Source organism: Hippopotamus amphibius, chromosome 6 (genome assembly GCF_030028045.1).
Source record: "Hippopotamus amphibius kiboko isolate mHipAmp2 chromosome 6, mHipAmp2.hap2, whole genome shotgun sequence".
In the NCBI taxonomy this organism is placed as follows: domain Eukaryota; kingdom Metazoa; phylum Chordata; class Mammalia; order Artiodactyla; family Hippopotamidae; genus Hippopotamus; species Hippopotamus amphibius.
The window spans coordinates 75,761,965-75,777,513 of NC_080191.1; the positions used below are offsets into that span (position 1 = coordinate 75,761,965).

At 42.0% G+C, this 15,549-nt stretch overlaps 1 protein-coding gene and 1 long non-coding RNA gene across 2 annotated transcripts in view; both read right to left on the minus strand.

The window, feature by feature from the left end:
- Positions 1-15,549, minus strand: part of LOC130855224 (uncharacterized) — a 190,385-nt gene that overhangs the window by 131,592 nt on the left and 43,244 nt on the right. The gene's annotated exons all lie outside the window — the stretch shown is intronic.
- GABRR1 (gamma-aminobutyric acid type A receptor subunit rho1) overlaps positions 8,791-15,549 on the minus strand; it is a 41,150-nt gene continuing 34,391 nt past the window's right edge. Inside the window, exons 7-9 of the mRNA XM_057738439.1 lie at positions 13,932-14,084; positions 11,709-11,905; positions 8,791-10,648 (exon numbers count right to left, since the gene is read on the minus strand). Coding sequence (XP_057594422.1) covers positions 10,355-10,648; positions 11,709-11,905; positions 13,932-14,084 — 644 coding nt within the window. The 3' untranslated portion in view covers positions 8,791-10,354. The remainder of the gene's footprint in view (positions 10,649-11,708; positions 11,906-13,931; positions 14,085-15,549) is intronic.

Sequence of the window (15,549 nt, forward strand, 5' to 3'; positions counted from 1 at the left end):
AGATTCAAAAAAATGCCAGTGCAGTCAGTACATAATTACAGTATTGAATTTTCTTTAAAAAAATTTTTTTAACTTCAGTACAAAGTAATCCCACGTAATAACTCAAATGCAATAGAGCAGGTTTTTAGGTTCTTGACAATGGCTAAAGAATAAGTGCCTTATGTGAGAAAAATTACAGGTGTCCATGTTTTTTGGTTTAAACTGACTTTCAAAATAGAGTCCAGGTCTGTTCTCTTTTTTCCAGTGATTAAAATGTAAGATTAGCTTTGGTTGGTTCAGTGGATCAAAGCATCCAATAGCCTTAAAAAATAAACCTCAGAAATACAAAATACAAAAGAATATCAGGTCAAGGTCTTAAATAGATAAGAATCTCATTTAGATCAAAGACTAAGTAGACATTGCCCCACTGGGCATACAATAAATTGCATTTGAGACAGTTTGAACTTTTATCTGTTTTGTCACTAATGCCTGGCTGTTTTGTTTGGCTCAAGAGAATGGAAAGCAGTTCAGAAATTTCATGTTTTCCCACTTGAGCTTAATTTGTTCAGGGAATACCAAACCTTCCAGTCCAGGCATTGTTACTACCTGTGAATGATGTGGATTCGGGATTAACAGTCACTTCATGCCCTGTCATCTGACCTGACTCGTTCCTCGCAGGAGGATCATGTGCTGTGTATGAGAACTGTAAAGAGTTTGATGTGAACCTAAGTACCCCTTGACTGTGAGTAAAGAGTTCAAGTTTGCTTATAGCTTGATAGAGGGGTAGGATGCCACCTTTGAAGAAGTACACTTAGATGCAGTTGAAACCTAAAGTTTTGAACTGTTGTCCAAGCCCTATTAATCTCTGAAAGTGGTGAGGGGGACTAAGTTATTGTTCAGCCTAATATTTCTTCAGAGGTGGAGCAGTTATCCATAGTAATTGTTTGGCATACCTTCCATTGTCTTTAGAAAGCTTTTAGCTTCTGCCCATCCACCCTAAGTCACAAAACCCACTTAGGTGGTTGTGTGTTTTTAAGAGAGGGCCCCTTGTAGAAAATACATATATAAAAAGAGCTTGTAATAGGAAATCCCAGCCAGGGGACTTCCTAGGTGGCACAGTGGTTAAGAATGCACCTGCCAATGAAGGAGACATGGGTTCGATCCCTGCTTCAGGAAGATCCCACGTGCCGAGGAGCAACTAAACCCACGCACCACGACTACTGAGCTTGTGCTCTAGAACCCGTGGGCCACAACTATCGAGCTCATGTGCCGCAACTACTGAAGCCCGTGCACCTAGAGCTGGTGCTCTGCAACAAGAGAAGCCACCACAATGAGGAGCCCACACAGCACAATGAAGAGTAGCCCCCTGCTGAGACCAGCTCGGCGACTCGAGGTGAGTGACGGGTGCCGCAAGCTTGAAGAAGACACAGACACAGACTGAAGAGAAAAGTGGGACGGAGGGGGGGGGGGGGGGGGGGGGGGGGCTCAAGACCTCTCGGATCAAGAGCCCCGCTGACTCATCCCAGGCTGCTTTTATTGAGTTCGTGGGCTAACATTCTCAGGTTACACTCATAAACAATCAAAGGCCTCACATGACTGAGGCAATTATCTTTGTTTACTTCCTGGGTCCGAGTTGAGCAGGTGTGGATCTGAGCTGGGGGTGGAGAGCAAAACAGCCCTGGGGGCAGGAGACCTCTCTCAGATATTGGGGGTCTGTGCCCCACCCATGTTGGCCCCTCTGCGACTGTGCCTGTCTTAGGTCGTTCCTCCCTTGAGGAATCTTACCCGTCTCTGGCTAACCAGTCATCCTCCAGGGCCAAACACGGTGATATAAGGAAGGCTCTATGCACCACCCCTGTTGGCCCCTCTGCGGCTGTGCCTGTCTTAGGTTGTTCCTCCTCTGAGGAATCTTACCCGTCTTTGGCTAACCAGCCATCCCTCAGGACCAAACAGGGTGATATTAGTCTCCACGCCCCGCACCCTCAGTTCCTCCACTGCTCAAGCAGGACATTCTGAATCCCATCGCTCGGCCCACATACTTCGACATTTTCAATGTTTCAAAAAGGTTCCAGAATGTCTTCCCACAGCCCCCTGCTCGCTGCAACGAGAGAAAGCCTGTGTGCAGCAATGAAGACCCAACTCAGCCAATAAAAATAAATAAGTAAATAAACAAATTTATTAAAAAAGAAAGAAGAAAAAAAGAAAGAAAAAGAAAAAAAGAGGAAGAAAGAGAAAATCCCAGCCAGAAAGAGATTTCAGTGACAGTTATTCTGGATTTTTATCTCTAGGTGTCTCTCTCCAATCAGATTTTAGCTCATGTTCCCCAGCTTCTGATGTTGCTATTACTCCACCTACCCTCTGCCACTTTTTAAATTCTGGCCTAAATATGATTTGTTTCATTGATCCAAAGTTGGAAAAAAAGAATTTAGAAAAATCAAGGGGAAAAAACTACAAAAGCTTGGAAATTAACTCAGCACAGATTTTTTATGCTAAGGTGATAATAACAGATAATTTGACTAATAAAACATTTTCTGTCCTCACCTCAATATATCATAACCATATGTATTACCTATTAATATATGGCCTTGATCTATCCATTCCCACTGCCAAAGACATATATTTTCTGCATATTCAGAAGCATGTTCTTCATGTTGAACCAGTTGCTGATGTTTTGGTTATCTGAGAGGTTTGTTTGTTTTTAACAGTGTGAAGGATCCCTCTCATCCTCGCCTCATTTGCAGACAGCTCAGGGTAGTCTGAGTAGGGAGGGCCAGCTCACTCTCAGCTCGCTGGAAGGCCTGTGCAGACTGAAATGGAATTCTGATAAGGGTGGAGAGACGCTTAAATTAGCTCTCCTGGGAATTTAGAATTGAGATGAGGTCATTTAGATGATAATAAGCCCTGGAATTTTAAGGTCAATAAATCTGGAGCTGAATGTCATGTGTGAGCAGAGAAGGACAATCTTTATAGCAAATAAAGCAAATCACCCAGAAAAAAGTGAAGATAACAGAAGAGCTGTCCGAAATGGTTGCTGTTCTCATCAGGCACCGCTGGACCTCTCTCTATTTACTTTGTATCTGTGTGTCTCCTGTGTTCTTAAGCTAGTTTGAGTGAGTTACTGTCCCATGGAATCAGATACCACTAAGGTGTAGTTTAATTCCATTTGTGATTTTTAAAGTCTTAAAATGCTAAGAGCCTGAAATTACACCGCACACTATTCAACGTAACAAGAATATTGATCTCAAATCAGCATGCATTCTATACATTCATTGTTAATATGAGGAAATAGTCTAGAGTGTGACAAGAATATATACCTAAGAGTATTCATCACACTATTATTTTTTATCCAATATTAAGGGAAAAATTGCTTGGTACATCCATAGTATGGAGTGATTTTAATGGCTGCAAAATATAGGGAGTTTTTAGTAGGGAAACGGTCATACCATGTCATGGAAGAGAACCTATATCAATTTGTATGTAAAATATGATGGCAACTATATAAAACTATATAGAAAACAAGACGAGAAGTAATACTAGTTGTCCATGGCTAATCGGATTATGGATGGTTTTTTTAAGATGGAAAAGAAAGGAAATACACCTCCCAAATCTGTACTTAAATTCCTGGCAACTCAGATTCATACTCCCTTAGAATTAAAAAAAAATTTAAATTCAATTGAGTTTTGTGGTGGAGGAATATTTTAAAAATATCCCTGGACAAACATTTCTTCCTACTTTGTAGAGGCATTTGTGTTCTTCAATCTGGCTTTGGTGTTTGCGTGCTGTAGACTTTAGGGGAGTTCTTTACCAACCTGTATGAGATTAACAAATCAGCTACAGCTCTGAACACGGTGGGTATCACATAGAGGAAGCACGCAACACTGAGTTGCTTAATGTATAAATGCAGCACATGTCGCTTTTTGTGAATGATACTCAAAGGTACGTGGTTACGTGAACCGAGTTCAGTGCTTTGCTCACTTGAAAGTACGTAAGAATCACCCAGGGAACTTGTTAAAATACAGATTCTAATTGGGTGTGGAATGGGACTTGAGGTTCTGCTTTCCTAACATGTTTCTAGGTAATGCCAGCCCTGTTCTGGGAATTGCATTTGTCCAAATTAAAAATAGGTACAGTGATTACCCCAAAATGAAAATCCAATTTGAGGAGTGCCATGGTAACTAAATCTTGTTATGGAACAGTATTACAAAATGGAGAAATAGTTGTGATACTATACCTTAGATCCTTAGTTTTTAGCTTCCAGATATAGTGAAGTACAATTATGCCATATTTCATAACTAGAGACCATTTTGCAATGATTGTTAACCATGTGGCAAAGCCGGTAACTATGTACCTAAGTTCATATTAAGTTGTAGTCATGGTATATTTGGGGAAAAGCCAGAACATTAAAATTGATTTTTACATAGAATAGCGGGACTTCCGTGGCAGTCCAGTGGTTAAGACTCCGAGCTTCCACTGCAGGGGGCACGGGTCTGATCCCTGGTTGGGGAACTAAGATTCCACATGCTTTGAGGCGTGGCAAATAAATGAATAAATAAACAAAGATAGTTATATTCAGATGCACAACATGAGAAAACGGGGCTAATATGGGGTGAAGATTGAGAACTTTTCAAATTATCATTTTCAGATGATTTTAAAAATTATTTTTTCATACTTGAACTATTTTTCTGGGCATATCATTAAGTTGGGCAATACTAAAGTTGGTTGCTTTCCAATAGAAGCTCTAAGAGAAAGAAACTTACTGGAAAATTACAAGTGGCATCCTGTTAAAACATGCCTGAGTGAGATTTAAAACTTGGCCTTTGCTCAAAGGAAATCTTGCTGTTGTAGCCAGGAAAATTTCCTACAGCAACTTTTGTGCCTCTTTATTTAATCCTTACCAAACAATTCCGTTGACCTCTGCAAAAATTTCTTTTTCCTTAGAATCCATCATTTTTAGGGACAATGTTTTGGAATTGCATTTATCTAGATTCTACATTGCAATAGCAACAAAAAATTCAGATTTGTTCCTGGCATCTGTTTTCTTGCTCCAAAGGCTTTTCCCCAGCCACTGGGAAATCATAAAGTTTAGATAAGTAAGGAGGCTCCAGTCTACAAAATGCCAAAGCTACTGTTCAATTAATCAGACCAGTTAAACTGTTGGACATTGTGTAGACCCAAAAGAGGTAGAATTTTCTCTCAGTCATTAGGGTTGTGTTTTTTTGTTTCATTTTGTTTATTTTTTTATTTTATATTTTTTTGGTGTATAGTTGCTTTAAGGGTTGTGTTTAACCCTCACTTGACCTGAAAACGGAACTGTTGGTTAGAGTTTTTTCCCTGCTAACTGGATATTAAATTTTCATCAAGAGTTTACTTATTCTTTCCTTCACTGACTTCTTCATCTCCGTCTCTTAGTATGAGTTCTTTAGTGAGTTATCATGAAATGAAAGGTTCCTGTACTTGAAACTTGGAGTCTTTATTACAAATTATGCTATTTTGAACAGAGTATTGAAACTTGCAAATCATGAAAAATGAAAAAGCTAAAAGCATCCTCCTTTCCCACCTCCCATTGTCGATATAAGGTACAGTTGGGTGGCTGAGCACTCACATAAGGTAACCCCAGCTGGGAAGGTGTGGATTGAATTCCCAAGGAGTCCCAGTCACCTTCACACCATCCCCATGGTCAAGGCATCCATGCCAGCCAGGTGCACCAGCGAGGTGCACGTGTTTTGTCATAATGGGACTGAGTGCGTACAGAGCTATAAAAGCTACTTGAAACCCACTAAACTCAGCAATGTGTAATTGTTTTTCAAGTAAACAGAGAATTTATAAAATACTTTGGTCTCAAGAAAATCAAAGATGTCTCCTTCCACACAAAGGAACTAATACTAAAAATGATGGAAAGAAAATAGATAAAAATTCAATTCAGAACATGAAATTGAAAAGTTAAAGCATCCACTTATTTTGGGAGTTGTGATAACACTGAAGTGAACTAAATAGTGTACCCTAACATTATTGATGTTATTCTAATATTACTGATGTGTGTGCTGGATAATGTGCCTTCTTATTACTGCAGATGCTGGAATTTTCCATGCATAGAAACTCTGTTGTAACACGAATGTTCTTAATAACATCAAAATGAAAGGGTTCGTTCTCTTCCCACTTTATTGTGATCATGGTAACTTACATCCACACACGGTTTTGGGCTCCAAGGTCAAACCCACGAGTCCATTGTTCCCAGAGGGTGGAATGCAGGGTCAGACCTGGGTTTGTGAGGAATTCTCCACTGGATTGGAAATTTTAAATAGTTAAACTGGTCCTTCACCACAGTTCGTTTGAGGAGCACTGGTCTTGAACATTGCATGCTACGTCATAGATGCCTGGTATTACTTGCTGAGTGAATGAATAAGCAAAAAAGGTGCCACTGACTGGTAAAAAAAAAAAAATATTTCCTCATACTGATGTTTATGTATTGTGCGTGATAGCTTGTTTACTTGTTCAGTATTCATCCATTATCTGTAATGAGAATGAGAACTGGGTTGGGGTCTTTCACCTATTAACCATGTTATCTATGTGCCAGTCAGCTTTTCTCTGCCTTTCAAGCTTCCTCATTCAGCCTCAAATGAAACAGTGAATGTGAACGTGCTTTATATATATATATATATATATATATATATATATACAAAACTATATTTATATATATATAAAAAACTAGATTTTACAAATGTGAGGTTTCATTGTTATTAAACAAGCCTTTTTTTCCCCTTTTCTTTAAATATAAGTTTCAGGTATACAGTATTATAATTCAATATCAGTATACAGTTGACCCCCTTCACCCCTTTCTCCCACCCCACCCCTTAACCCTTTCCCTTCTGGTAGCCACTAATCTGATCTCTGTGTCTATCAGTTTGTTTTTGTTTAATTTTGCTTGCTTGTTCATTTGTTTTGGTTTGGGGTTTTTTTTTTTTTTTAGATTCCACATGTAAGTGAGATCATATGGTATTTGTCTTTCCCTGTCTGACTTATTTTGCTTAGCATAATACCCTCTAGGTCCATCCACATTGTTGCAAATGGCAAGACTTTGTTATTTTTTATGGCTGAGTAGTATTCGATTGTGTAATATATATACCACATCTTTATCCAGTCATCCATCAACGGACACTTAGATTGTTTCCATGTTTTATTCTTTCTAAAATCTAGCATCACTACTCTTCTCTATAAAATATGAATTATGAAAAAACTAAAGAATATTGGTTAGGAACATATAACACAGGAAAGAGAGTACTGTCATTAAATTAAAGCTGGTCTGACTAGCCCCAATTCTCTCCTGGCTAACACTGCACAGCTTTGTGATGTCTATACTGTATCACAACAATGATAAGAAACCCTCAGAATCCTGGAGTGCCTTCTGAACTATCAAGCAGAGAATAAGTTATGTTTGATATAGATTTAGTCAAGTGTATTTTACAGTATTTTAACTCTTTGAAAATTATTCAATATGGCCATATGGTTCCTGCCTCTTAATCAGACACTGTTATTAACCAAATTTTCCTCTCCAGTCATGCCAGCAAAAGTTTAGAAAGTACTATAGATGCCCACATATATGGGGAAGTTTTCTCCAAAATTATCTGTCAGAAAAGAGTGTTGCTTTGTATTTGGGTCTTTATGAAGTCAAAATACAAAGTTCTCTCTCAGTTATATAGCTTTGACAGCAAAGTGCTGTCTTGGGAAAACATCACCATGGAAATTACTTCAATCAATGCTACTATTAAATACTTGTAGAGGTCACCTGAGAGAATTGCTAGAAAAGATAGCAAAGAAATTTAACACGAATTTAATAAATTATTTTTAATAATCACTAATATAGACATCAATGTATACAAGCCTTTTAAAGATCACATTGGGGACTTCCCTGGTGGTGTGGCTGTTAAGAATCTGCCTGCCAATGCAGGGGACACGGGTTTGATTCCTGGTCTGAGAAGATCCCACATGCTTTGGAGCAACTAAGCCTGTGCACCATAACTATTGAGCCTGCGCCCTAGAGCCCACAAGCCATAACTACTGAGCCCATGTGCAGCAACTACTGAAGCCTGCATGCCTAGAGCCCGTGCTCTGCAACAAGAGAAGCCACAGCAATGAGAAGACCACGCACCAGAATGAAGAGTAGCCCCCGCTCTCCACAACTAGAGAAAGCCTGAGCACAGCGAGGAAGACCCAACACAGCCAAAAAAGTAAATAATAATAAAGATCACTTTAAGAAACAATACTGTATGTGATTATGTTGCAAAGATCAAAAGTAAATACCTGTAAGATGCACTGGATACACTATTATGCAGCTGAATAATTCCCATGGGCATCTGTTATGGGCTGAATTGTGTCCTCCCAAAATTCGTATGTTGAAGCCCTCACCGCCCCCACCCCCATGTGACTTATTGGAAGATAGGGCCTTTAAAGAGGTAATTTAGGATAAATGAGCTCATAAGGGCAGGCTCTAATCCAACATGACTAGTGTCCCTAAAAGAAAAGGGAGAGACATCAGGATGCATGTACTCAGAGAAAAAAGCCATGTGAAGACACAGCAAGAGGGCGGCCATCTGCCAGCCAAGGTAAGAGGCCTCAGGAGAAACCAAACCTGCCAACACCTTAATCTCAGACTTCCAGCCTCCAGAACTGAAAGAAGATAAATTTCTGTTGTTTAAGCCGCCCAGTCTATGATACTTTGCTCTGGTGGCCTGAGCAGACTAATATAGCATCCTATATGCTGGTTCAAATAGTGAAGTTTCCCAGACGGGGTAGATGGAAGTTCAGATTATGTGCCCCGGAAACCCGCCAGGTGATTCAGGGTGGCCCTGCTCATGAGGACAAGCGAAGCAAGTGGCAAAGATGTTTGCGAAGTTTGATTGAAATTGTCCCATAAAATAAGCATGAAAAAGGTAATGTTCTAAAAATATTTTTTAATATTAAAAGTTGACATTCAACTATGTCATCTGTATTCCTTTACTTTTTTCTACTATAGTTTGCTAAAAAAACTTTTTTTTGGATGCGCTTTTATTGGAGGAAATGGGAGATTGCCTTGTAATTAGGCTTTCTGCAAATTTGGTTTTGTTTTTTTTTTTAAAGATTAGAACAAAGTATAGTGCTCATTAAGAAATAACATGATATAATTTAGCATAGGGATCAGTCAGATTAACTTTGGAATAAAAATGACATTATTGTGTATAGAATTCAGTTGAGTTTCAAACAAGTGCTGTTTGGATAAGTTTGGTAGGGGTTGATCCTGTAGATATATAGTATGAATAGCTATTTGTTTTTAAATGACACGTCAAATTAGAACCCTCTCCTTTATCTCATGCTCTGACATCAGTGGCTATTATTTTCTGGTTCACAGAAAATGTTGGTATTCACTGAGTATAAATGGAGATGTCCAGTGATGTGCTCCCATTTCTTTTTCTTTTTGGTGCTCTTTTTTAAATTCAGAAACCATGTGAGTATTTCTCATCCTAAAGAGTTACAGGTAGTCCCAAATTACACATTTCCTTGAAACGTTTATGCAGAAAAAAATTGGTCTATTCCCAGGTTTCTCAGTGAAGATATCACATTACTGACTTCACTTTGTACTTGGACATGCTCCAAGATGGAGATCCAGGAAGCAGTGATTATTAAACAGGGAACACTTACAAGTTTTCTGGTCTAGTTACCTCTATGACAAAACTGACAAAACACATGCATATACCCTCCTCTTCAAAGTTTCCCTACCAGGGAAATTCCTACCCAAATCAGAAGCCGTTGCACCAATCTAAAGAGCTTTTCTCGTGAAGAGATGAAATTTCAGGAACCACAAATTGTAAATAAAAGTAGGAATATTATTATTGTCTTGTGTTGAAATACACACGAGGAGATGCATATAAAATAGGTAACAGGCTATAAACTGAAGTATGAATTTTAGTCAAAGTGGGGATTTAGGTGCATGTATGTTCCATGTAAATGAACTTTAGGTGCTTCCCAGTTCCACTTGGTCCAGAGAATAGAATGATGCTCACATAAAGGACATAGTTCAAATGAATAAGCATCTAGGGTCTTAAAGAGGTTGAATTACAGTGGGCCCACCCCACTGACAGACTGCTTTCCTAGGGGATCCAGTACCAATATCATCGTTGCTATGGGTGTCTCTATACCTGCAGCACCAAGTATCATGCTGTGTATACAACAGGTGGTCAATACGTGCAAATTAAACCAGTAAGTGCCTTATCAGTGTGGTTTCTAAAGTTGGAGAAGGGTGGGTACTGGGAACTTTCTTTTCATCATAACAAATTATTTTTCATCATTCAGGTATTTCTGTAGCACATACAGAAGAATGTGAAATTTACAGAATTACAGGCATTCATGAGAAAATCGACCAGTATATTAAATTGAATAAGATGTATGCGGCTGGAAAAATGATCCTGGAGTATTTGTCAATGGCGTGGGTGTCAATTCTCATGCTCACGTAGCTGCTTCTCTGGCTTTTCCTCCGTGCGGAGCTCCTCTCCGAGGCCAGCGTCAGCTGCACCATCATCCTGTCCGGCTTGTCTCCGTTCTCAGGGGTGTAGCTGCCCAGGTCGTTCACCTCCCCGTCACTGTAGCTGCCGTCCAGCAGGACCGCGCGGGGCTGAGGCAACCTGCAGGTGCAGGGAAGCTGCGGACACAGCAGACGCACACTGGGATGCGAGCTCAGTGTCCTCTCTCAGAAGCCCCTCCAAGGAAGCTGCCTGGTGGAGGGCATTGCCTTTTTCTAGTTCCTATTATGGGTTTGGGGCAATAACGGTGGTGGCATGGTAAACATTCTAAAAGAGCCGGTAACCCATCAACTGCTAGGAAACATCATGTCACGTCAGACCCACAAAAAGGTTCATGATGAGCTCATCGCCATGTTCTCTGTGAGATCATAAACTGATATGAGCCCTGATAAAAATGTTTAGAGTTCGTGTGTGTGTGTGTGTGAGAGAGAGAGAGAGAGAGAGAGAGAGAGAGAGAGAGAGAGGAGAGAGACAGAGGGATGAGGTGGGAATTTGAAAGGTGTGGCATTTCAGGGATAGTTTCCTCCTACGTAGCTAGAGTTTTCTGGAGGAGATAACCATTGAACTGCAGACAGGATTATGGGAGATGTATGAGCTCACATGTGAAGGAAAATTTCCTAGACTGGAGGAGGTGCTTCCCTGGAAGCTTTTATATATATGTGTATGTATAATGTTTACTGCAGCATTTATTATAGTGGCAAAAATGGAAACAATTTGCTGTCCATCAATAGGGGAATAAATCATATTACAAGCAAGCCATTCATTATTATGCAACTATTAGAAAGAATGTCTTGGAAAGAGAAATTCCTGGAAGCTTCCTTTATGATACCCCTAGGTTCATAAATCATTTGTTCCACCGTGCTGCACTGCCATTTACTTTTTTTATCACTACACTACCCACACCACCAGAATTAAAGGGACCACGTCTTCGTTAACTTGGCTTAGCTGCTCCTGGTCTATGGTAGGTGCTAAATAAATGTTTGAGTGAAAGAGGTAGCTCAGAGTAAAGTTCTCACCATTTTAACATATTATTTTGTTTGCTCTTCACGCCAACCCGTGAAGTAGGTAGAGGAGGGGGTGTCATTACCCCATTTTACAGAGGAGGTCGGACCTGCCCAAGGTCCAGAGCTAGACCAGGTCCCACCCCAGAGCAGACACTCCAGCTCGTGGTAAAGTCACCTTCTCCTGCAGCTTCCGCTCCCTGCGCTCCTGCACGGTGGTCAGGTAGTTGACGGCCGCGTACTCCAGCACCGACAGGAACACGAACACGAAGCTGACCCAGAGGTAGATGTCCACGGCCTTGATGTAGGACACGCGGGGCATGGAGGCGTTCACGCCCGTGATGATGGTGGACATGGTCAGCACCGTGGTGATCCCTGCAGACAGAGTGAGAAACAAGCACGGGTTTCTCTTCCACCAAATCCACTGGATGGCTTCGGGCCTCTGTTCTTTCTCCCCACTGCTCCTCCAGCCTAGAATGTCCCCATCCTTGCCCCACCACCTGCTCACCTTTCCAGTTTTAGATTTGATGAAGCTTCTCCTGTTCCTCCATCCCCCAGGCTCACCCTCTCCCCACTCTGTAACCCTGCATCTTCATCACAGCCCTTGCATCACTTTGTTCTTCAGCAGAGAGCCCCTGACAGGTTGGCAGTGCAATATTTCTTTCCATCCGATTGTTTAAAACAAAGATTGCAGGGGAGTTCCCTGGTGGCCTAATGGTTAGGATTCTGGGCTTTCAGTGCCATGACCCGGGTTCAATTCCCTGGTCAGGGAACTAAGATCCTGCACGTCGTGGGGCATGGCCAAAAAATAAATATATAAAACAAAAGTAAATGAATAAAAAGAACAAGCATTGAATATACAAGCAGGTATGTACGTTTCTTGTAACTCCTTCTCCAAAAGAGGAAAAAAAAAAATACACGTGCTTTATTTAATCTTTGTGTCCTTGTTGCTGGTGTAGAATCTTGTAGTCCTGGACCTGTCAGGGCACCTCTGGCAGCGCCCCCTCCCGCCACGCTGGACCTGGCTGCTCACTCTGCACTGTTAACTTGAGGACTCAGAGGTCAATTTTACCAAGAATGATGTTAACCTCATTTATGGGAGACAGATTTTTTAAACAAGAATGTTTATTTATCAAGCCCAGTAACTGCTCAAGCTACAGAACAACCGTTAAAGGCCAGGGCATCTGTCAGTGGAAATTTCCCTGAGATTTCAAATGAAGCTCAGAACATTCGCTTGGCAAACACAGAATCACAGCGGACTGGGGTCATCTTAAGGGCCAGCTCCAATCCAGTTTCACTAAAACCTGGTGGGTCACCCTCTCCCTTGAAGGCCCTGGATGTCTGAGCAATGGTGGTGTGTGTGGCGGGGGCGCAATATTGAAAGCGGGGAACGTGGCAAACAGCTATTGATGGAAGGCTTGTAAAGTAGGGATTCTCAGACCTGAGTATGTATTAGAATTACTGGGGAGCTTGTGCAAAATGCAAATTCTTGGTTCTCTCTCAGAGATCCTGATCCTATACATGTAGATGGGAGCCCAGATTCTTCATTTTAAACAATTTCCCCCAGAGATTCTGTCACAAAGATCCCTTGGGCCACCTTTTGAGAAACCCTATTACAGAATGTGACTTTCTGGGGCTTCCGTGGTGGCACAGCGGATAAGAATCCGCTTGCCAATGCAGGGGACACGGGTTTGAGCCCTGGGCCAGGAAGATCCCACATGCCATGGAGCAACTAAGCCCACGAGCCACAGCTACTGAGCCTGTGCTCTAGAGCCCACGAGCCACAGCTACTGAAGTCCACTCGCCTAGAGCCCACGCTCTGCAACAAGAGAGGCCACCACAATGAGAAGCCCACACACCACAATGAAGCATAGCCCCTGCTCGTCACAGCTAGAGAAAGCCCGCGCGCAACAACAAAGACCCAATGCAGCCAATAAATTAAAAAAGAAGAAGAAGAAGAAGAAGAATGTGACTATCTTACACAGGTGGGCAGAGAAAGCACCGCAGACCAGGACTATCTACCCCAGAACTCAGCTCTACAAGATTAAAGATGAATTGTTTGCCTGGGCACCTATGGGAACCTAGAAGCTGCCTTGCTACATAGATTTTTTTTTTTTTCCCACACAGCTTGTGGGATCTTAGTTCCCCGACCAGGGATCAAATCCAGGCCCTCGGCAGTGAACACGCAGAGTGCTAACCACTGGACCATCAGGGAATTCCTGTTACATAGATTCTTCATAGTGGCATTTTACCTGCGAATGAACAACTTGAAGTTTTTCCAGGTTATAATGCCAACAGGGGTTCAGGACCAATTTGGAAAGAATGATTTAATCTGGAAGGAATTACTTGTATTTTCAGATGTCTGGAATGCGCACTTGAGAAGTTTCGAGAAGTTTCTTACCTAAAGGGACTCTGGCGGGCACGGCTCTGCGGTCGATCCAGAAGGACACCCAGGACAGCATGACCATCAGGGTGGCGGGAAAGTAGGTTTGGAGCAAGAAGAAGAAGATGTGGCGACGCAACGTGAAGTTAATGTACAGACGGTTGTACCAGCCTGGGGGACACAGGAAGAAAAGAGAACACGCAGCAGAGCCACTCGGCTCCTTCATAGGACAAATTTTGTTCATGAAATCATGAATGCCTTGGACGCTTCCCTGGAACCTTACCCTACCTTTATAAAGCGGAAGTGAGAAAAAAACGTGGAACAGAGTGATTACATAATAATCCACACTACATGGGCCAGTCCACCTCAAGGAATCTTTGGCCCCCATCCTATAAAGGGAACCCCTTGGGAAGGCCATATAAGACTCCCGTTACTCAAACTATGACACAGGGCCCGGTAGCATCACCATCATTTGGTTGCTTGTTAGAAATGCAGACTCTCAGGCCCCACCCCAGATCTACTGAATCAGAATCTCCTTTTAAGGCTCCTCCCCACTGATTCCTACACATGTTAAGGCTTGAGATGCATGGATTTAACAACACCCATTGGATTTCTTTAGGGGGGAAGATATGTTGGAAGTTAAAATACCAAGCTAACTACGACACTGCATGTAGGCTATGCTTTAGCTCCACCCTGGTGTTCTTTACAAGGAAAATTTGTATGGCGGAGTTGAATGAAACGGGAGGATGGTGGAAGGAGAGGAAAAGGCAGGATAAGCTTGACATGACGAGAACTGAAAATAAAGTGGGGACTTGGCAACATTAACAGGAAAACTTGGCATCCAGGACAATTTTAGTGCAACAGTTATAATTATAACAGCTCCAGAAAGTGATTGTGGAGGTGCTTACAGACTGAATGCCTGTGTCCTTCTCAGATTCATGTGTTGAAACCTAATCCTCTCTATGATGGTATTTGGAGGTGGGGCCTTTGGGAGGTGATTACGTCATGAATGGGATTGGTGCCCTTATAACATGGGTCTCAGAGAGCTCTCTCACCCCTTCCCCCATGTGAGGCCACAGTGAGTCTGTGAACTAGGGAATGGGCTCTCATCAGACACTGAATCTGCCATGACCTTGATCTTGGATTTCCCAGCCTCCAGACCTGTGCAAAATAAATTTCTGTTGCTTGGAACCACCCAGACTATGGTATTTTGTCATAGCAGCCCAAACGGACTCATGCAAGAAGGAAGGTCAAAATGCTAAGAGTCAAAGGAATGGGGGTCCCCCAAAGGACAAAGACTGGTGGGTGATGTATGCAAAAGATAAGCGATGCAGGATCACCATTTGTTGGAAGTGAGCAGTGCCCTCTGTTACAGATCAGAGAGACGTAAATGGTGGCACTTCTCTGTGTAGTCAACCACGCGATGCTTTAGCAACAGAAACTGCATGAAGAGTAGAGCAAAATCATCCTGAGACGTGATTAGTCAAGAAAGAGGCAAAGGTTGGAGGGAGTGAAGCTCAGCTGTAACCTCAGCTGCCAGGTGGAAGACCACAGCACATGCCCTCAGGCGATGGCAGTGGGGGGAGGGATGGCAAGCCTGCCCAGACCCTCGGTTCAAAAAGCGACAACACGGCCC